The sequence below is a fragment of the Diadema setosum genome, chromosome 10, assembly GCF_964275005.1.
Source record: "Diadema setosum chromosome 10, eeDiaSeto1, whole genome shotgun sequence".
In the NCBI taxonomy this organism is placed as follows: domain Eukaryota; kingdom Metazoa; phylum Echinodermata; class Echinoidea; order Diadematoida; family Diadematidae; genus Diadema; species Diadema setosum.
The window spans coordinates 37,530,501-37,552,524 of record NC_092694.1 but is presented as its reverse complement, the minus strand read 5'-3'; the positions used below and the strand labels follow the sequence as shown (position 1 = coordinate 37,552,524).

At 39.7% G+C, this 22,024-nt stretch overlaps 1 protein-coding gene across 1 annotated transcript in view; it reads left to right on the top strand.

Moving 5' to 3' along the window:
• The window catches only part of LOC140234027 (uncharacterized), a 317,781-nt gene extending 307,413 nt beyond the window's left edge, over positions 1-10,368 (top strand). Inside the window, exons 9-15 of the mRNA XM_072314107.1 lie at positions 440-531; positions 1,134-1,215; positions 2,842-2,904; positions 3,987-4,083; positions 5,313-5,393; positions 6,188-7,657; positions 8,222-10,368. Coding sequence (XP_072170208.1) covers positions 440-531; positions 1,134-1,215; positions 2,842-2,904; positions 3,987-4,083; positions 5,313-5,393; positions 6,188-7,657; positions 8,222-8,532 — 2,196 coding nt within the window. The 3' untranslated portion in view covers positions 8,533-10,368. The remainder of the gene's footprint in view (positions 1-439; positions 532-1,133; positions 1,216-2,841; positions 2,905-3,986; positions 4,084-5,312; positions 5,394-6,187; positions 7,658-8,221) is intronic.
• The last annotated feature ends 11,656 nt before the right edge of the window (positions 10,369-22,024 follow it).

Sequence of the window (22,024 nt, the reverse complement as noted above, 5' to 3'; positions counted from 1 at the left end):
CTGTAAATGTTAACACCAACATGCCATTGTTGGAGTGAGGTTAGAAACTATTACTTCAGAAGAAAACAAGAAGACAAAACAAAAAAAGGACCCTCCAAATTCTAGTTGTATTTCAATCACACTGCTGCAAGAATATTACAAGATATGGGCATAGTGATGCATACTTGCAAGTGTCTTGCGATGGCTATAGGACTTTTGACACCGTCTTTTTACAAGGATGATGATCATACATTTTATATCTAATCTTATCAGTGAATGTTATGATTGGATTTAAAAACAAAAACCCGCAAATCTGCATTCAATCTCAAAATTTATGTAAGACTGACATGGAGGTAGAACTAGATGTCAAAATAAGAAATTGTTTGAGGATTCACCTCATTGTGTAAATACATGACAGTATCAATGATGTCCTTCTCTTTCTTTCTTCCCGATTTGGTAGAATGCGTCGGTCCTCGAAAACCACCACTGGAGAGTTGGTATCTCTATACTCCACGAGACCGGGCTGCTTGATCACCTCCCTCCCAGTCAATGGTATGTCTTCTTTTATGTATGTTAAAACTTTCTGTAGGCGTGGCTAGTTACCATGAATCTCGCTGCAGTGGTGTTGAAAGTCTTTAAGTAGAGATGTTTTAAAAAGTTGGAGGGTGATTTGGGGTTAATTCTGCTCCAAGAAAAGTAGAATGTAAGAGTGGAAGTAGCTTGAAGGGGAAGGAAGAAGAGGAAGGAGGAGAAGGAAAAGGAGAAGGGCAAAGAACATGAAAGAAGAAATGATAAGAAGAGGATTCTTGATATATTCAGTTTGTCAAAAGTATTGTGATTCTCATCAACTGCGAATCAGCGGTTAAAGGGAGATGGAAGAACATGCTGAAAAAAAAACAAACAAAAAAAATTAATACAGTATATGTGGGTCCTCTTGCTGTTAATGAACTGTTACAGTCAGATATTGTGAAGGAATCACACGAAAGTGTGTTTGATCAAATTGTGCTGTTGAACCAAGAACATACCCTTCTCGAACATGGTAAAGAATACCTTTTTCTGTTGTCTTTTTGTTGTTGTTGTTGTTGTATCTGTCATTGCTGTCATGTCCTTCACACAATTCGTCATATCCATGGTGATATCATTTTTCCTCACAGGAAAAAGTTTGTGGACCATATACGATCGCTCATCCTGGCGACAGACATCGCTAGGCAACAGGAATTTCTTTCAGAGTTTCAGGTGAGTTTCTTGGGACAGAGCCTCCAAAGTAGCAATAGAAGCCCTGTGTTGTCTGTCAGACCAGTTGGGGTGGGGGGGGGGGGGTGGGGGGGGGTGGGGGGGGGGCCCAGGATTGCCTTGATTTGCAGGGGTGCAGGCTAAATGCACAGAGATACTACCAAGTCCTGACCAAACAATCAAGTTGCCTTGTGTAACTGAAATAAAGTGTTTGTAAGACTAGGAGCAAACACTAACTTATGCTGAGGAGTTCCATGGAATCACTACTGTGATGGACTTTTGAAGACATGTATGATTTTTGTCTTGTGAAATTTATTTCAAAATTTGTTTGATCTTCCCTTACTTTAATCCTTCATACTACAACTGCCAAGCAGATGGGATAGCACAGTCCCCTCAATCATTAAATCCATTGCTTGCTTTTAGTGTTGACTGGCACAGTAAACCCCAAAACATTGTCCACGTTGTCCAAATCCTGTGACAGAGAAGGCTCAATTACTATAAAGATGTGTAGCAATAGTTACGTCTGGCTGCTGCCATAAGAGAGATGGTTAGTTCTCAACAGTTACCGGTTCCTAAAAGTAACTCACGTGTTGTTTGAGATGTCTCTCACAAGTCACTGCTGTTTTTTGATCTTTTTTTTTCCCCCTCGTTGTGTATCCACAGAAGAAAGATGTCAGTCTAGACGCAGCTTTAGTGTGCTGTCAGTGAAACCTCATTGGAGGGGTGAAAACTGTGAAGTGCTAAGCCCTGGTTGCAATTGCAAACATCCTGCTCCTGTCTTTGGGTCGGCTGGGGTGGGATGAGGTCTGCTACATCTCAAATGACTCTTACTTCATTTTTTCTTTTTAAATCATGGGGGGGGGGGGGGCTGGCTAGGAGGAGGTGAGGGGTGGGGAGAGAGGGAGTGAGGATAAAAGGTAACAGGTTAGAGGAACAACAGGCATAAATAAAGTGGAGGTAATAATAAATTTCCTCAATGGGCGGTTCTACTTTCTTGCACAGTTACAGATGCATGCAGTTATACTTCCAAGTAGGAAAAAAAGTTTTAAATGAAACAAGCTGATCATGTGCTGCTGACTTATCATCCTCATTGTGTTAATGGAAGCAGAGTTTAACAATAGACATGTGTCAATGTTGTAGAAATAACAGGCCAAGATTCTTTTCTTCTTTTTTTTTCAGAACATCTCCCAAAACATATTTTCTTCTGATCTGTGTTTGCCAGAATTTATCAGTTTGCGAGACTGCTGAGTATTTTGAGAAGATCAGAGTCTGCCATTTTCATTCAGGTGTTGATGAATGCAGCAGCCAGCTCTTTTTTTAGAACTTATTATTTGGGTTGGGAGATTAAGAAGCAAAAGGTTGGTGAGGAGGTTTCGGATGGGAGAGAAGTTTAAATGTGTTTATTTCATCTTTTTTTTTCAAAACAAGTCTGAGAGATTAATGTTCCCAGCAGTGAAGACTTCTTTAAGCATCAGACAATGTTGTAAAAATCCCGTGTGTGGTGTGCTCAGGATTCACTGGGCCCATTGATGGAAAGCCATTCTGAGAATTTGATGTGCCATTTTTCGAGTTTTTCTTGTTCCGTCTTCTTTCCTTGACCCTCTTCCACTTTTGTCGCTCTTTCCGCAGAGGCAACTCGACAAGAAGGACTTCTCTCTCAAGCGTCACGAAACTAGGAAATTCATTATGCAAGTAAGTTTCTCTCTCTGAAAATCCCTCGAGATGAGGGTTGACGGTCGTTGTCATGGCGACCCCTCCAGATGACATCACCAAGGATTACGCTAATGGAAGAGGAATACGCTCTGTCAATCTCATATTTGTGATGATGTCGATACTTTAATCAAACATCCCGACAGTTGCAACAAGTGTCATTCTAGCACCTAGCGCTTTTACATAATGTAGCTGATGATGATGTACATTAAAATGACTTTTTATGCCCCAAATTGTAATTCCGTGATGACAGTAACAATGAAAGCAAAAGGAGCAGGGAGATTTCGTATGTGTCTAGGAAAAGAGTTGATGCATGGAAAATGGGTAAAAGTCTGCATAATCCATATACAGTGTATATGAGACATGGTGTAGATAACTATCAAAGAAGAAATAGTGCATGCAAGTAATTTTTGCATTCATTTTCAGTGAGATGAATTTTGCATCTTAATTTCATGGTTGATGAATTGTTATGTCTGAGATTGTGAATTTTCATTCGACAAAATTAATACAGTACACAGAATATATGAGAATTTGTGTGTCTGTGAATGTGTGTGTTAGCATGTATCATTTTTTGTGAAATGCTCATAGAATTTCAACATTAAAAGAAAATTCAACATATTTTCACATTTCTGGCTTAATAAAAGGTCACTTGACTTCCCTCTTTCAGAAGTCAAGGGGAATAACATTACCCTTAACATACGTCAGTGACAAGTCGAGGAAATGTACACTTTTTTCAAAAAGTAAAATTTTGTGAAATTCTCTTTATATTTTCCCTATATCATTTTACGCATGTGACATCATACACTGTAACAGTCTTCTCATCCAGCAGTGACTGCGCAGATTCATAACTTCTGAACGGATTGTCAGATTTTCCCCAAACGCTCACTGTTGTGTTCTACTAATGTCGCTGCATTCACTCAATCCCCATGTATATAAAGGTGAACTTGTCCTTTAGAGACTGTTTCACATTTACAGTATGCAACCAAGAAGGACAGGGCCTTTGATCATTGATTGGCTCTTGAACATTGCAACATCCTAATGTTGTTTGTCTTGCCTCCGACCAGATTGCGCTGAAGTGCGCCGATATCTGCAACCCATGTCGACAGTGGCAGATCACGGAGCAGTGGGGGAACCTGGTGTCCGAGGAATTCTTCAGACAAGGTGAGATGTCAGATGAAGGGTTGTCATGGCAACGATGCAGATGCACAAGCAAGCTTTGGATGAATGTGTTTAACTTTTTCTAGTATTACTGGAATACGTAAAGTGTTCTTCTCATAATTCTACTTCTTGGGAAGACTGGTACCATCTAGACAACAGGTTTTGTCACTTGTTATTTGTTTGAAGAGGAACTATCCAACGTGTTTAAAAGCAAAAATGGGGCGGAGTGCAGCTCTAAAACATGTTTATGATGTAATTTGAGATTAATATGATTGCAGACAGTTGCATAGCCTCGCTGTAGCCAGGTAGATTGTTATTAACGCAGTTCCTGTGGGAATCTATTGTGCTACCGTATGTTTAAACTCTATGGAAACTTGTTAAATCTTAGGTGCAGATGGAGGGCTTTAAAGGGTGTGTACAGTTCTGGTTGAGGTGGGATTTAGCATTTAACATTTTGCGAGATATTCAGAAACCACTCTATGAGATGTCAAAGAGCATGCAATTCTAAGGGGTATCAAAAGTTTATTTGATGAAAATCGGTTTTGAAATGGCTGAGATATCCAAAAACAAGGTGAAACAAAGAGATCCTAATAAAAGGCGTGGCCTGTCGCCTTTTATTATTATCACTTTTGTTGATATCTTAGCCATTTGAAAACCAATTTTCATCAAATAAACATTGAATCCTTCTTAAAATTACATGCTCTTTCATATTTCAGAAGAGGTTTCTCATTATCTCACTTAGGAATGTTCAAAACATGAATCCCCACCTCAACCAGTACTGTACAGTCCCTTTAAGCCCAACTGAAATGATTCTCCTCTGTAATAGCTTTTGAGTGATTTGAGTGCCAATTGGCACAAAAAACCAAATAGCATTGTACACATTGTCAAGAGTCCCTGGCGCAAAAAGGGCTAAGCGTGAGATACGTCATTAATCCAGTGCGAGGAAAACATGTCTTCACATTTGTTTGAAAAGCTCACAGAAAATCTGCAGCGGCGTGATCACATTCTATGAAACCTATAAGAACGGGCCTCGGTATTCGGCATGCTATATGTGATTGGTTGCAAAATCAAAAGCAGCTCTAGGATTGATTAACTCAAAATCAAATACCTGGAGACGTAATGTCTCTATACTGCAGTTCCATGCACATTCACATTTTTGGGGGACAAATAGGTATACTGCAGAGGTGCGTAGATTAATCTTTAAGTGTGTATTTTTTCATCCGTTGTTGCAGGTGATCAAGAAAAGTTGAAGCGACTTCCAGTTTCTATGAACTGTGACAGGGTGACAACGACAATTCCTCAGATACAATGCGGTAGGTGCCAAATCTTTAGACTTGTTGGAAGTAAATCTAGAGACTTTGAAGCCATGAAGAATTGCAACTGATTGACAAATTGCCCTTCATCAATGTAAATATGCACTGATTATTCAGTATTGTAGTATTTTCCATGATTTAAAAAAAAAAATCATGGGCATGCATAACTTGTACTCAGGCTGGACTTGAATCAAGGATCTCCTGATTACTAGACTGGTGTCATATTCACTAGACTACTGGACTTTTTCCTGACAACCAGTGCTGGTTCTTATCCTTTTTTTTTTTCTATATCATTTTTTTTTTTAAATCATTGCTACTAAAATGTACTTAAGCACATAATAATCTGTGCTTTATACATCTATGAAGGGTAATTCAAATTGATGAAATTCTTCCATCATGTTTTTTTTTTTTAATTTATTGTAACTGATTGACAAATTTAGCGTCGATGTAGGGCAGTTTGTCATTCAATTACAATGAAAGCAACTTTATGCAAGGATTTATTAATTTGAATGGGAATTGCTTAACTCACTCTTCTGCTCACTTCCCCTCTCACTTTTCAAGAGCTGTTAAGAAATGGTAGAATGATAGAGAATGAGAAGAAGAATTGCTTTCTCAGTGGGAGTGTAGGCCATTTGCTTCCAACTTTAATTTGTCTCAATCTTGTGATTGGTTCAGAATGATTCAGGGATATGATCTAAAGCATTGTATATGTTTCCCCATCTAGGCAGGGGCCAGGGCATTATGCTTCTTGTTCATATATTAAGGAGATTTCTTTCTGTTTCTTTTGTCCCCAGGGTTCATCGGGTTTGTCGTGGAACCACTTTTCTCGAACTGGGCGCGATTCCTCGCTACAGACCTCTCTCAGGAAATGCTGCACAACATGCACGAGAACAAGAAGGTGTGGACAGAGAGAAGGAATAAGGAGAAACAGAAGGAGGAAGAAGAGAAGGAGGCTGTGCAGAAGGAGGCAGCCGTCAGTCAAACCAGTGCAATTCACAGTCCCACCAGCAAAACAGACTCACCGAGTCAGCCCGAGGAAAACCTCGAGCCCCCTCCAAAGCCGGCCGAAGAGAACGCGGCAAAGAGCGCTGAGTTTGTTGAGCCGGAGAGCAAATTGTTGAAGCTCAGTTCGAAGGATGACGCATCGGTCAAGGCAAAGGAGAGCCACGTCCTACCAAGGGCTGATAGACACAAACCTCGTGCAATCAGGGAGACCGGCCATGCTAGGCCTCACCAAGCGCATACCGAAAAAGAGCGCCCTCTGTCGGCGGTGCTCTCCCCCAAGGTACAGCGTGCTCTACATAGGACTATTGATGTAACATTGTCAGATTCTACCGCAATGAGCGCCCACTCTCAAAGTGCCGACAATCTGCGCAGTGCCAGCTCCGTGAGCGCCGTGTCGATGCGGTCCGCGCTCGGGGCAAAAGAGCAGGATGCGAGGTCGCCAAAGGTCAACAAGCGCGTCAAGAGCGCAACGGAAAATATGCTGCAAGGGAGCTACGTAGGCAACAGGCAATTGGACTTTAGTCTGCGACTGCACCGCTCTCCCAACACATTGAGAAAGAACATCAGGTTTGATGACCCGTGGGAGAAGATTGAGAAATCTCCGAGGAGTCCGACGGTGGATGCCCGGAGTCCCCTTGGTAGTCCCCGCGAGGTCATCGAGTCACCCCTACTGCAACGTGCCAACCCATCTCTAAGGTGCAGCCACCCCACTGCGGGTCTCCATGATGGCAGTCTGCGCCAAACGGAACCGCCCAGCGCTGCCATCCCCAAACTCGGCCACGGCATCAACAACAACCTGGACTTTGCCGTGCCGGTGGAGCTAAAATCCACCTCCCATCTCCATCACAACATGTCGCACAACAAGCAACATGACCGGTCAGAGATCCCACACTGGCCAGAGCGTGGTCTCCACATGTACTCCGAGCACAACAGCATCCTCCAGCGCAACTCGAAGCACTTCATGAAGACGGCGCTGTCGCCGAGCAGCGGACACCGCGACTTGGCCGGTGTCCTGGAGCAGCGGACAAAGGCCACCCCTACCAGTCTCCTCGTGAGGCCCACGGAGGGGTGCAGCTCCACCAGGAGATTGGTGTCGGGGCCCACCAGTCCTCCAGCGTCAATCCACGCTAGGAGGGAAGGGTACTCCGTCTCACTCCTGGCACCGGGGGAGGGCAAGGACGGAGTGAGGGAGAAGGGATCTCCCTTCATCCAGAAGAAGATGGTGGAGAGGGGGCGGAGAAAGGATCTAGATGTCCCAGGTAAGATAAAAACTCCTCACAGCTGTTTCTCTCTTGATTCAGTAATCATCATTCACCACAAGAAAAACCTGCTTGCATTTTCCCATGCAAAGTAGGCAAATACAATTCACATCCTTCCTAGATCAAAATTTCACAAGATTGAGAGTTTTTCATCTTCTGTTGTGATTAACTAGAAGAGACACTTTGTTGTGTCGATGTGATACGAAGTTGAAATTCATTGTGTGGCCAGTGTGTTTTGGATGAATATCAAAGTTGTGGAATCCTTTCATGGCAGAGCACAATAGAAGACTTCACTTTGCCCATATTTGTAAACATTATCTGCTGTATTGCAATATCAGTTTTTCAGTAGAGATATCCATGATTCCTTCATCTTGTGGTTGCTGTTCTAAATTCTTTTCATTAAGACAAAAATGTATTGCAAGATCGCTATTTCTTTTTCTGACCATGGATGTTGTATGTGATGTGAGATCAAAGTTGTCTAGAGAGAAGACAAACACTAAGCCTGATTCATTCCTGTTTAAAGTTAAACATCTCATGTTGTTCATTGTCTGCTTGTCTCCATAGTGATTAGCTCAGGGAGCCTGTCACCACGTGTCCCACCCAGGGGAGATAGGAGTGTGTACTTCCCGTCATCCCCTCCATCAGGCCAGACGCCCACCTCGCCCCCCTACTCCGTTCCAGCGGCACTAGGTCCACTCCTCCAGGACTTTACCAGTTCCCAACTGGCTTCCATCGCCCGCAGGCGCCAGCACATGCAAGAGGGGGACAACCCCGCCCCTGCCGGTGGCCCCCTGGGGGACAGGAGCCCACGGGTGACCCGCCATGAGGCGAGGGGCGGAGCCTCCAGTTCGCACGACGGTACCGATCTCTCGTGATACACGAGTGGGAAGTGGGGATGGGGGATGTGATGTGCACACACCCTGCCAGAGTTTTTGGTAAAGGCGTCTTTGAGTGGAGGAAGAGGAGGAGGAGCAGCAGAAGAATCCCCTCCTTGGTTACAGCCCAAAAACAGATTGTGGAAAATTGTCGCTCTGTCTGAAATATGGATATTTTGTATGTTTGTGAAGAAAAGGGGAGCCTTTCAGTCCAGGGCCATGGAGCCACTTGATGCAGAGTCGACGACAGGTGAAATTCTCGTCAGTGGACAAAGCTGCCATCAAATCTAGATGCTGGCCTTGGCTGTTTTATTTTTTCCCTTCTTGTACGGCATGCGAACTCTTTGAGCGTAGGCCAAAGTACCTGCAGCGTGAAATGGCCACTCATAAAGTGCGATTAGTTGGATGTTTCCAAAAAAAAGGGTCCTCTTTAAAGCCATTCATGTGCCCTCTTTAGATATGCAATCAACTCCCAAGAGACAAAGGGCCTTGTGAGACCAAATTTTAGCGATGACTTTTGTGTCACATTCTCTGTCGAGTTTAGCATTGCATCAGAATCCATTGCACAGAGAGGTTGTGTCTCCCGATGTAATTAATTTCTGGGGTGTGTAATATGCCAGACGTATTGTGATACAGACCCTTTGGCATGTTTGATGATTATTACATCATCATTTACGTTACTATGATCATCGGTGTTGTTTGTTGTTTTTGTTCCATCATTATGACTGTTATTGTTTTTTTTTTTCCGTATCTTTACAATCTTTTTCTACCAGTTTCTGTTGCAATATGGACACAAGAGCTAATCTCTACAATACGTGGTATATTGGAATGTCAATCTGTTAATTTCTTTTTTGAATTTGTTCCCATTTAGGGAAACAAACTCTGAAAGTGAGATTTTTTTTTGTCTCACACTGTATCTCTACTCCCAAGTGGATGTTTTATTGATGTGTAAACTTAACCCCATGTTTGTCTGATTTTGAGTGTGTGTGTGCGTAATTGTGTATTTGATTACGTGTAAATGGGTAATTGTCATCTTTAGCTGAAAGCAGTGGAACCTAAAGGTCAGAAAGGTCTGAAATGTACAAAGCCGCTTCGAAAGAAATTTAGATTGAGAATTGTGTAAGAAGAGTAAGAGTTGGCAGGTTCTAAAAGAGGGAGGAGAAGAGAATGGTCAAACATGTTTTATTGTTGAATAGGGTGAATGATGTAATCGCTGTGATAGGGATAGAAATGTTAAACAGGTTGAAATAACTTTTTTGTTGGTCGAGAAAGTTTGTGCATTTAATTCTCATGTCTCTATGAAGTGGACAAAACAAATTGAGAAGCAGGTCAGAAGTTACAACCTTCCGAATGCAATAATTGACACACTGGATTGTTCATGTCCCTAGAAAGGACTTGGTTTATTTATGATGTATGCTGGCGGTAAGCCATATTCTGTGTGTCTCACTGTTATTCATGTACGACTGAGTCTTACGCAATTTGTATGTTTCATTCTCGTGTGTTTGTCAGGGATTATTATTTACGCATTTAAAGATGCGTCGTTGAGAGGTAAAGTGAGGAATGCATTTTGGAAAGGAATAGGCGGAGCTTGTGCCGCGCCTTTTACCAAGTTTGCTGGAAATGTGCTGTGGTATGCCAATAGTTTTCACGAGTCTGTACGCATGCAGCTACATACTTGTTATTCTCGCTCAAATTTCTTTAAAAGTGTCCACGTAATCGTGCTGGTCAGGAAAAAGAGTTTAGAGCCTAGTCATGCCAAAGTATGCCATGAAATACTCGCATGGGCAGTAAAGAGTTTCCAATTTGTTAACACGTTGCATGAGAGGCTTTGGGGGGGAGGGAAACAATTCTCAGTCAGGACGGTGCAAAGCAGTGAGATAGAGTTGCCATAGCGTTGTTCGTCTTCATGCTCGCAGTTTGCCATAGACTAGCTAGAAGGTTAGCGCTGTAATTCACTGAATGCCGTTACAAATGCTGCTTCTTCCACCTGTGCTGTCAAGTTTTTATCAAGTTTGTCTCAGTCTTGTTGAGTCTTTTGCTCTTTCAAAAAAAAAATTTCTCTCCTTGCTGACTTATGTCTCAAAACCCGTTGAAATATTTCAATTTGGAAACTCAGTTCATGGACAAGCTGGTGGGAAAATATTTTGTATCACATATTTTCTGCTCAAACTTGAGTTTAGAGGGACAACATTGGCTGTCTAGTGGCCTGTGCTCTGATTAAATAGTCATATCAAAAGAAGAAAACAAGATACGAGGAAAAGAAGCCATAGGGAGTGCTTGGAAATCTCATCAGGATTTTTCATCACCTATTAAAGAGGCCAGACTTGTCACTTCCCAGAGGACTTTGCTTGTGAAAAATAGAACATGTAAAAGGCCACTTTCATATTCAATCAATGTTATTTTCTGGTTCCTTTTGTTCAAAGGCACTAGAGTTTGCTTTTCGTGCAAGTGATAAGGGTTAAACATATCTGTAAATTTGATTAGAATGAGGACATTCTTTTTTTTTCTAGTTGATGCTTGTGCAGAATTGTGTGGTTTTTTTTTTTTTTGTCTTTTTCTGAACATAAGCAAATTTAGTGGACTTTCTTCATGGGTTACGGAAACTGTTTCAAAGCTGTCGAGCACAAACTTCTTTTTTTGAGGAAAATACATGGAATTCCCCACAAGTGTGTGGCTGATTCCTAATTATAGCAATAGCCCATCAGGCCATGATGTAATTTTGCTACAGAAGTCTTCATCTCACCCTCATTCCATACACTGAAGTTGTGAAAATAACAACATCAATTCTTCCTGCAGAGCCTCCGTGCCTCAGCCCACAGTGTTTAACTCTTTATGTGCCATGGTGTAAACCCCCTGTGTGCCACATTATTCTGAGACAGCGATGTAGTCATGATTAAAAAAGAAAAAAACATTCTGTTTTTCACATCTGTTTAACTTTTATTGATTTTTTTTTCCCCTGGACATGAATTTGAGCAAAGTTATAAAGAAATTACCAAGCTTTGCTTCAATATAAATTGAATGACAAAACTATGGTTGTTTTTCTTTCAAATGACTAGTAACTACATTATTGTAGAGGTACATGTATGACTTTTACACACTAAAGACGGTGACAGAAACTTAAAATTTACTCGCACATGCAGTACGGAACACCACTTGATAGTTAATCACCGTATAAAATGCAAGCTACACTTGTACATGTGACCAGAATGGAATCGCGAGATACGCTTTCATCATACTTTGGCATTTGGTGATTCATCGGTCGGTTTGGGCGGGTTTGTGTGTTTGGGCAGAATATGCGAACTTGGCACACCGTCGACCGAGTCGGGCGTGGGCACATGGTACATAAAGAGTTAAAGCAAATTTTACACTGATATCACACATTATCACTCTGTTTATGGGAATCAAACCTGTTTGTATAGGGAGCTTAGTTAGTCCCCATCTTAGGGAGTTCTTCAGGGCAGCCGCCACTAAACAGCACATATCCCGTAACTACAACCACTCTAGCTTCTTACATATCTTCCTACCAGGTACCAATCTGTACACATTGGTCAAGGGGAGCACTACAGATCACATCTTTTGCTCAGGGACAAAAGTGCCACGAAGGGGCTTGAACCTTGGGCCCATGTTTATGACACACCGTACGCAGTCCACTAGACCTCAGTACATCTGCCATATCATAACATTTATCAAACCACAGATGAATTTTCACTTTTTCATCTTACGGCAGCCAACAGACAGCCAAGAGTGCTCCTTAGAAACCTAGCCAGAAATGTTTCGGGTAAAGAGCATAAATGCCGCAGCTTTCTGATGCATCTGCTTTGGTTTGTCTTTAGATTCCATAGATAAATTTTGGTTGCAAAAATGCCATCTTAAAAGTCTGGTAGACATGGAGGCTACCACAATGCTTTAGCAATAGCTCTTTATCAATTGTCTCTCTGTCTTGTCTCTGTGACATCTTTTTCCTCTTAAAATATCGCGATAACATCATATTTTTCATCCTGTTTTTTGATATTCTTTTGCTTGCCGTATAAAAGTGAACTACACCATTGCTGTTCTTCCACTTTGCCTGTGCTTTGCTTCCATAATCTCAGCCTCATCTGAACATTCCTCATTCTCTTCCTCCCCTTCTCTCCCTCTCTATCTGCCTGTATATCTCTCTGTCAATCATCTATCTATCTATCTATCTATCTATCTATCTATCTATCTATCTGTCTATCTATCTATCTATCTATTTATCTATTCACCTATCTATTCACCTATAAATCTGAGGTTCAGATACACTCCTGTATTTGTAAGTGTGTAGGTTTTCTTGTAGTAAGTCTTCTCAAAGTAGTGTAAAGATGTATCCTCATTGCATTTCTAGCTATTCATAGCATGTTTATAGTACTTTCTTGCTTAATACGATGTGCAGGTTGCCATATTTCATATTGCCATGGCAACCCTGAGCTATGGAAGATTAATGTCGTCTGATGTCGTTTCATTCAGATCCCTTGTTGTTGTTGTTTTTGTTCAATTTCAGCAGGGCCATTGTCAGATTTGCGAAAGGCACCACATGCAGTGTGTAATTGTTTTCGCTGCTCCAAAAAGTTGTAGATTATCAGTATTATGTCAGGGAGAGATGTCTGTTATAACAGCTGTAGTGTTCCAATCTATGTGTGTCTGTAGTAAAAGAATTATAGTACCGTACGATGGTTGTAAATGACTAATGTTTTCCTCTATGCTGTAACCTTATAAGGGTACTCCAGATGTTCTATTAATCTGACTTGAAATTATCATTATTATTTTTTTTAACTGTTAACACTTGCTGCAGGCCGGTCCGGTTTAATCAGTGCTATATGGTCACACAAATGCTGAGGTCAGAAATGGCCAGGGAAAAACTGTGACTTGCTCTTAGGATACCATGTGGTGGTCAAAAGTGGTCATTTTTCCTTCTTCGTCATATTTTTTCCATGTGTAGTGGTGCAGTATGTGCCACAAAAACTCTTCAGAGGATTTTGAAATGTATCAGCATCACTGTTCAAGTAAGTGAAAGCAGAGCAAATTGAAAAAAACAAAACAAACAAACAATCTGCAAAAAGTGATTTTTAGAAACTGACACACACCCTAAAATAATGCCCTGAAGTGAACATAAATTTCCTTTGTGCGTGGTATTTGAAGTTTACCTGGAAACAATTTTGTAGTCCCACATTATGAAACTGGTGTTTGTAGAGCAAGTCACATTTTGTTTTGATCTTTTTCCTGCATTGGGTATGGTGTTTTCGTGCCTCAGAACTCTTTGCTTGTAATAACCAGTACGTATCTTTTGCCGTGTGGTAAGGATTCCCTCAAGCAGTAGGTAATTATAGTATCAAAATGTGCTGTAATCATAATTTTGTTTGATTTTTGTGCTCATTCAAGCTTTTTGTCACAACATTTGCTATCCATTCCAATCGGCATTTTTACAGACATTGCAATCTGACATGTGTCACGATGGTTGATAGTATACAGCTTACATGCTTGGCACTGTGTGCCAACGGAGGGTTGTATTTTAGTGTTCAGATTAATGGATTCAAGAAGAAAAAAATGCTGTCTCTGCTGTTTAATAATGGAGAGAGTTTAACTGTCCTTTGCTTTTGTCTGTACGTTGGAATGTAAGAGAAAAATGCAAGGCTTGTACAAAATATTGCTCCAACACAGGGTAAAAATCGAGGTGTTCATAGTTATCGTGATTTAAAACCAATGCTGTAACCTTACCTCAGTGAATGATGTTATTAAAGTCTCGTTTGCTTCTTGTCTTTTTATATAAGCATCTGCTGCAATGCCTTTGTCTGTATGTAATTCAGCACGAATGCTATGTACCGTTATTATTATGGCAGGGAAGTATCTTATGTGTAGCTACATTCTTGAACACTGTGCTTCGGTAACTTTCTTTATGTCTTATACGGAGTTTGTGTATTTTGTCTCTCTTTTTTTTTGTTATTTTGTTTGTTGTTGTTTTTTTCTTGGGGGGGGGGGAGCAGAAGAATGTAGTTTCGTATCTAAACCCCTATAGTTTCTTCCGTGTGTGTGTTACTCCCATGTGGAGGATTTTGTGGTTCTGTATCGTACTAGACTGTATTTCTTTGGGGGCTGCGTTAAAACGTGTGGGTTGTGTTTCTTGCTGTGCTTTTATTTATTTATCTATTTTTTTTTCCATATGGTGATTAATCCTGTGATATGAAGTGCTGCATAGTGCCTAGAGACCGTTGCTTGCATAACTTATATTATCTGATCTTCTGTAATAACGTGAAATGCTGGACATACTATTGTAAGATGTTAGTTTGTACAACAGTTCTAACCTGAGAAAGGAGGTTGCATTCGCACAATTCTGTCTTGTTTTTCTTGTTTTTCCTCTTTTTTTTTTCTTTTTTTTTTTGGGGGGGGGGAGGTGTTTGTTTTTTGTCTGTGCTATAGCAGTTATGAAGTGTGTGCAAGTCGTTTCTTTGTCGCCAAACGTGAAAGGCCATGCTTTTGGTTTATAGTATGATCGGAAGACGCGAGAAGGTCTCTATGAATGCCTCGACAAGCAAGAATGCCAATAACTTCTTGCAAGCATGTTATGTAAAACGGAGGATAGGATTAAGGTGAGATTTGTTTGTTCCTTGTATGAGTTTGGAGGTTATGATGTCAGGTTATTGCTTTTTCTGACCAATCCTCTCCAACATATATGAAAAGCATCATTAGAAGGATGTACTCTACTTTGCCAAACAAAACAAAAAGAGTCTTCTTTGTTGTTGTTGTTGTTGTTGTTGTTTATTTCTTGTTCGCATTTTCAAGCAATGTAAACGTGCAGCTATCACAAAAAAAAAACCCAACAACACAGAAATAATGATTAGGAATGCTTGCCTGGTAAAGTTGTTTTGCATTTTTATCCGTGTATTATTGCTCAGAAATGAATACCACCACCCCTCCCCCCCCCCCCCCCCCCCGTCAGATGCAGATGTGTAAAGTTTGCATGTGACCCCTTTGACCCAACAGCAGTGAGATGCAATGATATGATTTTGTAATAAATTGCTTTGAAGTTCATGCAACCGAAGTCCCTGTCATTCTCTTGCACACTTTCAGTAGCAAATGGACATGGAATATTTTGTCAAGTGATTTGCGGAATTGTTTATAATATTTTTCCAAAATTTTATTTCGCTTTAAAACAAAATGGCTGTACCTAACTCTTTCAGTGTCAGACCCACAAAGCAAAGCCCGGGAGCTTTGTGAATGAAAAATATTCATGTGAAAAATTATGATAAATGTATGTCTCAATTATATTGATTGCTAGTAATTCTATCAAGAAAAAAAGAAAGAAAAGCTATTTTTGACAGTGTGTTACATATAAGAGAGAATATTCCACTGAAATCTGAACTTGTTAATTTGTGTATGGTATCTCTCAAGTTAGATGTTGAAGTGGTATTGTTTTGTTTGATTGTTTCCTTGTTTTTTTTTGCCATCATTTTATATATATCATTCTTTAATTATGGACATATTGTATGGGGCATTTCTGGTGATGATGTAATGTTGTTTGGCAGTAAAAAGGTCAATTGAGTATTTTTGTTTTTTAATCCTTGATGAGTCCTTTTTAATCTGTCCAACTTTTCAGCGTGTATTTTTGTTTTCCATTACAGTTTGACAGATTTCATGGTCATCCTGTTCACATGTATCTCGAGTATGTTCGTGGTTTTTAGTTCTCTCTGTTGATGCCTAGAGAGAACAGATACACAAAATATCTTCGTATATTGAAGGCATTTGTTTATTATTGCAAGAGACCTATGCAGTTTGCCATGGATTTGATATAATGCACCTTTCTTTAAAATGACATTACTTTATACGACTAAAAAATGCTGATCAGCATACTTTATCTTATGGGGATCACTTTTTTTCCCCTCACAGATATATATAACAAATATCCCATACAGTAAATGTACCTTACGTTAAGCATGTTTTGATTTTGAAACTCATGTATGTTTCATATTAGTGGTGAATTTTGATCATTGTCTCAGAAATAAGGATTTATATATTGATATTGAAGTATAATAAAACCTAAATACATTCCAATTCTAAAAGAAGAATCTTTTTTGCTCATGTACATATATACTGTACATATTGTGGAATGATTGTTTTACTGTTTGTAAGATACTTAGGTAAGAGAATGAGACATATTGTACATACTTATTTAAGATTTTTCACTCTCTCTGTGAGAGTATGCAATTTCTTTCGTGTTTTTTTTTTTTCTTTCGTTCTGTTTTCTGTCAACCATTTTGAAAGCTATGTTCTTTTGTTCGTCTGTTTATAATAGCAGTCTGACTCATTAAGATGGCGGGTGGTTGAATACTGTCGTAGCATTGAACCTTTTAAAGGAACTAATAAAATACTGTAAAACAAGAGGAAAAGTGTCTGAGTGTCTTCTCTTTGGATGATTGTACATCACATCAAATTCATCTGTCATGTGCACCTATGTGCGATTGCAAAACAGGATAAATTCCATTTTTAAGTTCATCATCAGATAAATAAAACATTTCCAGTGATACCTTTTTTGTTCCGTGACAAGTACATTGCACTCCCATTATAAAAAAAAGCATTGTTAAAACAAAATTCTGGTTACAACAAAATAAAATTCAAGCCGCAGTATTATCGGCTCTATTTTTTTTATCGTTTATTTATTCAGTTATAGCAAAATTTCGATATAACGAAAGAATGTTGCTGGTCCCAAGGACTTCATTACAATGGGAGTCCACTGTAATATGATTATAAATATCCCTTTTTCTTTTTTTCTTTTTTTTTTGATCAGCTCCAATCTGAAATTATCAAATTAACGAGAATGGAGTATATTCATTCTCTCTTGTAAATTCAAACTCAGCACTGGTACATATTCAAGAACTTTGCTCTTGAATATACAGTGGACTCCAATTATAACGAAGTCCTCGGGACCGGCAGTTTTCTAATACGTAACATCGAAATTTTGTTATAACCGAACAAATATAAAAAAAATAGGGAAGAAAATGTTGCGGCCTGAATTTTTATTTCGTTGTTACCAGAATTTCATTATAACCGTGTTCGTTATAATGGGAGTGCACTGTACAAGTACATGCAATGGAGAATCAACTACAACCATGTACATTCTAGGTTGATTTTGATACAGTGGACTCCTGTTATAACAAAGTCCTCGGAACCAGCAGTTTTCTTTCGTAACATCGAAATTTTGTCATAACCGAACAAATAAACAATAAAAATACATCGTGTGGGTAACGTTGTGGTCTGAATTTTTAGTTCGTTTTAACCGTGTGAATTTTTATTTTGTTATAACCGTTTTAATGTGAGTGCATTGTATAGAGATGAACCAGACAGCAGGGTAGATGTTTCATAACTTTTCATCACAATCACACATGAAAAGTCTTGTACAGTTGTACCTTTTCTTGAAGTGCTGGTGCTGGGAACAATCACATTATGCAAATTCGAAGAGGTGATATCATCATCATCATTCCTCAAATTGCTCCTTGAGCTGAATGTGAATTTCTCCTAATTTCACCAAAAATGGTGTCCTTGGCATCAAGTGTTTGAGGTATAAATCTTGGCAATAACTTTTGTGATAGGAGGAATATAACAGAATTACCTACTGATAATTGAACATAACATGTGATTTTTTTTGTTTGTTTGTTTCTTGACAACAAACTTGGCAATTGCAACTGATTGACAAATTGCCTACATCGACGTAAATAAGCACTGAATCGATCAGTGTTTTAGTAGTAGCCATGATAAAAGAAATCATGGGCGTATGTACTCATTCAGGATTCAAAGCTCGGCGGTCTAGTGGAGGTGACACCTGTGCGGAGATCAGGAGGTCGTAGGTTTGAATCCTACTCGAGTACATATTCGCCATGATGTGATCATTACTTAGCGTTGGGATTTGGATATTGAAAACTACTCGTGTATTAAAGGTGACCCTGCACCACAAAACCAACAAAAAGTTGCCATATATGGATTTTTAGTTAAGGGCAGATTCTGAAACAGCAGACTCGTAAGGCCCGGTCCCACTGCACTTACGGATGCAAAGAGGATGTACAGCGTACAAAAAATCTTGCCATCCGTTGGAAAACGCTACGAATCCGCTGTGTACCCATCGCATACGTGTTTCATCCGCTCTATCCATCGAGCATCCGTCCACTGTGATTTCATCCGCGCAAAAAGTTTTAAGCTGCTTAAAACTTTTAGAACGGATGAACTTTCCGCTGTGTACGATGTAAATCCGCGACATACGAGCAACAAACGTTGTATGTCCGTGCGGCATCCCTTAAACGTCCGCTGCATCCTCTCTGCATCCTCTGGGCATCCTCGCAACGCACATCCGCTGCAGCTAAAAACGGAAAGAGGGAGGAAAGATATGGTACGTGGAACGTCTTTACATCGTTAATAGCACGTTAATAGAAAGGATGTAAGCGTATGCATCTCGTATATAAAGCATTTCGAAAGCATCCCCTCTGCATCCGCTCTGCATCCGCTCTGCATCAGCTCTGCATCCACTCTGCATCCGCTTTTTCTGCTATGCGTCCGTTTCGCAATTATCTCCGGTAACCCCTTCGGAGCTGTCATCCCCTTCCATCCGCTTTCATCCGCTAGGCTTCCGATGAACATCCGTTTAACATCCCCGCTACATACTACCCACGTCCGTTCTATTTCCGTTCTGTTACCGCCAATTTTCGCCAATTTTGTCAATTTCTGGAGCGGATGAAAGCGGATGAAGCCATCCCCGAAATTTTGCTCGTCCGCTGTGTCCTTTCTGCATACGCTTTGTGTCCGTCGGCCAGTGGGACCGGGCCTTAAGCTTTAACCCGTTGAAGACGGACTGATTTTGCTACAACACACATTTCCCATAGACACCTGCCCGAGTATACTCGGGACTCGTCCTCAATGGGTTAATATGATGTATAATTCAATTAAAATGGCCTCCCCTAACCTACCTAAATACTGGAAAGAATGCACACACACCGGAAAAGTGTGAACTGAGAAAAGAGGCTGTGAAGTACACTGTCTATTCAAGTGCTTAATCTTTACCAAACTGTGCTAGCTGTGCCGTAAAAGGGACAAAACACAGGATGTAAACCACTGGAGCAACAACAATGAAGGGATTATCAGATTAAGCTGCCCATGATTAATGCTATTAAAGTTTCAAAGCAGTAACATCATCCTTTCAAAAGTTATCAGACTTGAAAGTGAAGAGTGTGCAAAGGATTTCAAGACATGAAAAGTGGCCTGTAAGACATACCTGATCATTCTACTCTTCCCCCCTAAAAGGGGTTGTAGAAAATTGCTAAAAACACACTTTCCCATTCATATTAAGATCCTAAACTGAAGGATAATGGAGAAGAAGGATCAATAGCTCTTTCAGAAAATATGAAAAACTCGAGATTGACTTGGTTGAACCATTTCACCTTTTTGGAGTCCTCATGTAAAATCAAGGGGTACAACTTTTTGTTTGTTTTTGTGATGCACGGTCACAAAGGAACTGTACAGTACTGGTTGAGGTGAGGATTCAGGTTCATAACATATTTTGGTAAGATAATGAGAAACCTCTTATGAAAAATGAGAGAGCATGTAATTTCAAGAAGGATTCAACATTTATTTCATGAAAATTGGCCTTGAAATGGCTCAGATATCTCAAAAAGTGATCCTAATAAAAAGGCCACAACTTATATTAGAATCTATTTGTTTTTCCTTGTTTTTATATAGATATCTCAGTCATTTCAAAACCGATTTTCATCAAATAAACTTTTGATTCCCTTTAAAATTGTATGCTCTTTAACATTTCATAGAGTGGTTTCTAGATATCTCGCAAAACGTTACAAGCTGAATCTTCACCTTAACCAGTACTGTACAGTCCCTTTAATTGAATCAGATAAGATCATCTTCATTCCACACTACACAATACCTCCTGCATAAAGATACATCCATAACGACAAACTAACAAGAGGGTCGAGACTCAAGTGCCTTATGTACAATAAAATGTGCAATTTTGATCTTTATTTCCTCTGAATATATATACAACGGTAATCTAAAAGAGACACAAACAGTGACAATGTTGAAAGCAGCAGCATCCTCTTAGTCATAACACATATGATATCCCACAAGACCATCTCAAAGTTGTAGAAATACTAGGTCTTATTTTGTCTTATCTATATAGAGCAGACTGTGCATTTATCGCTGAAGCCCAGTTTCATTTTGGATTCAAAATATCAAAGGGAAATTACGTAGAAAAACACTACAATATTTTCCCCTTTTTTGGGTACAATAAACATCATTGATCAACATTTCACTTTATTCCCCCCCCCCCCCTCCCCCTTGAACCAAAAGTAGTCTCGTGAAGTTATTGGTGGTTCTGTGGCAGGAGCAACATCTTGTAAACACAAACACTAATCATTTGATTGTTCATGCAGTCAATACAGCCCTAGCACAGCACTGAGAAAATTAGTCATACAGATCATACGTTGTAGTGGGACATTCAGAAGAGAAGTATCCGGCAATCTTTCTTTCTTTCCTTTTTTTTCAATGACTTAATCAGCGGTTGGCAAGTTAGTTTACCGAATTAAAAACAAAACAAAACAAAACAAAACAAAACAAGAAACAAAGCTGAGAATCTGGCCTACACTTGTACCTAGAAGAAACTTGATTGCGTAAACTTGACAACAGAATACTATGCTGCATCTGTCCTGCAAAATAAAATACTATCAGCATGTTTCATAATTACACACCAATACATACAATTCTACAATTTGATCATAATGTTGTGTTGCTTGCCCTAGTAAATAGGCCTACGTCATTAGTTTGTACACAGGCTATACAGTGCACTTCCATTATAACGAAATTCCGGTTACAATGAAATAACAATTCAGGTTGTAACATTATCCGCACTATGTATTTTTATTGTTATTTGTTCGGTTATAACGAAATTTTGATATATTGAAAGAAAACTGCTGGTCCCGAACGCTTCATTATAATGGGAGTCCACTGTATCACATTTATCATTATTGTTCACACACTGCTAAAATTTTGCATGATTTTTTTGTTTTCTTTTTTAGACAAACATACAAGGCTAAATTGGATTGCCTTTCTATAGTGACTCAAATGTATGTAAACTCATCTATCGAAAGCCAAAGTTTCATCCAAAGCTCCATGATATAATCTTCTCCATATTCGAGTATGAATTTAAAAAAGTATAAAACATATTCTAAACCAGTGGATAAAAAGAGTAAATAAAAGTTCACATGGTATTATCTCCCATTAAAAAGTTTCATTTTCCCTCTTGCAATAAAACAATCACATGTAGGTAGATTCTGTTAAAAGATAATGACAATGGAATAAAGCCTGGCTGGTCTACACTCCACTTCATTCGTGAGGAGTATTCATGAATTGTAAAATTGGCTAGCATCCATTAGCACCATAGATAGTAGACCCAAAGATTGGTCTGTATTTGATCATCGGGGATATGATT